Source organism: Drosophila kikkawai, chromosome 3R, assembly GCF_030179895.1.
Source record: "Drosophila kikkawai strain 14028-0561.14 chromosome 3R, DkikHiC1v2, whole genome shotgun sequence".
In the NCBI taxonomy this organism is placed as follows: domain Eukaryota; kingdom Metazoa; phylum Arthropoda; class Insecta; order Diptera; family Drosophilidae; genus Drosophila; species Drosophila kikkawai.
Window position 1 is genome coordinate 15632587 of NC_091731.1, and position 1522 is coordinate 15634108.

Here is a 1522-nt window from a genome sequence, read left to right on the forward strand (position 1 = left end):
TCCGTCGGTTGTGTTCCTAAACATAATGCAGCCTCACTTTAAGATTTTCATATCAATTTCTTTTGCTTTGATCCTGCAAACTTAATGTCATTTCTATCAAACTATGTCCCTCGCTCAGTCAGAGGCTCCCAAGTGGCTCATACCTGTGCCAGGACATCGTAGTTCCTCTCCACTTGACTTGAGAATATAACTACACAGTGCCGGGAAAGGGAAATTCTTAAGACTGTGAAGAGTCACTTGCGGGGATGTGTCTGCCAGCTGAAGTCCTTCATATGGTTCTGCTGCCGCTTTAAGGATATGCAGACCAATGGCGCGTGCACCGATGGCTTGATGGAGGACCTGGACCGGATTGATCCCCACCTGACTGTGACCCTCCGGAATGGTTCCGTGCTCAGGAGGAACTTACTCAAGGATTTTATCGTGTTAAAAGATACAATGCGGCCCGAGGACGATTGGATAGAAGATGCGTACACATTGTACGAGGTTCGTGGTTGTTTACATCCTTGGTTTCCTTGACTAATTTGTGCTCTTTAGAAGGAAGGTTTTTGGTTTTTACCACGCGAATTCAGGAGCTGTGTGGTTTTCCTTCTACGTTTGAGAAGCTTCGAGACAAGGTTAGTTGTAAATATAAAATCAACCACGGTAAAGCGATTATAAACCATATTTAATTTACAGGTCACAGTACAAGCTTCTTGTGAAATGCATACCTGGTGATTTGAAGGTACTTTCATCTACATAAAACAGACTTAAAGTACTTCTACGATGGCTAGATATGGCTTACAATACCGGAAGATAACAGATTACTGGAGGCTTTCATGCAGACAACACTCGTTTAATGTGTACTTATCTTCTATCAAGTCGTCTCAAGGTCTCATTATTTCTTAAAACACGATAAAATCCTTGAGTAAATTCCTCCTGAACACGGATCCGTTCTGGAGGGTCACATTTAGGTAGGGATTGATCCGATTCACTTCCTCCATCACTGCACTTGCCATTGGGCTGCATATCTTTAAAGCGGCAGCAGACCCAGATGCAGGGCTTCAGCTGGCAGACATTTTCCCGCAAGTGACTCTTCACAGCAGTCACATTTCCCAAATCCTACTTCGTGTAGGCATATTTTCCAGTCAAGTGGACAGGAACTACGACGTCCTGGTACATATATGAGCCATTTGGGAGCCTCTGACTGGACGAGATAGTATAGAAATTGCATCTGTAGCTTGCTAAAAGAAAAGATTCAATTAATTTAAAGTAATGCTACATTATGCTTGGAACACAATCAACGGAAACCAATTCTTGACTAATTCTTTACTGAAATAAATATTATTTTAACAATAAAAATAATAATAAAAACGTTTGATATATACTTAGCCCTCTAAAAAGGTTTTGCTGTTTCTAAATATGGGGTATTCCCCATGATATTTTCCTCAAGTTAATATCATTTTCTAAAAACGCTGAAACAAATTCCTGATAGTGTATAATATAAAATATTTTAATAACAAAACTAGTCACAAAATCAATTAAG

General features: G+C 40.1%; 1 protein-coding gene across 1 annotated transcript; it reads left to right on the forward strand.

Annotated features, from left to right (window-relative positions):
- The first annotated feature begins 209 nt into the window (after positions 1 to 209).
- Positions 210 to 1318, forward strand: LOC138928960 (probable G-protein coupled receptor Mth-like 6). Its single transcript, XM_070287328.1, has 3 exons — positions 210 to 483; positions 535 to 614; positions 676 to 1318. Exons 1-3 carry the CDS (start codon positions 298 to 300, stop codon positions 737 to 739), a joined length of 330 nt encoding a protein of 109 aa, XP_070143429.1. The 5' UTR covers positions 210 to 297; the 3' UTR covers positions 740 to 1318.
- The last annotated feature ends 204 nt before the right edge of the window (positions 1319 to 1522 follow it).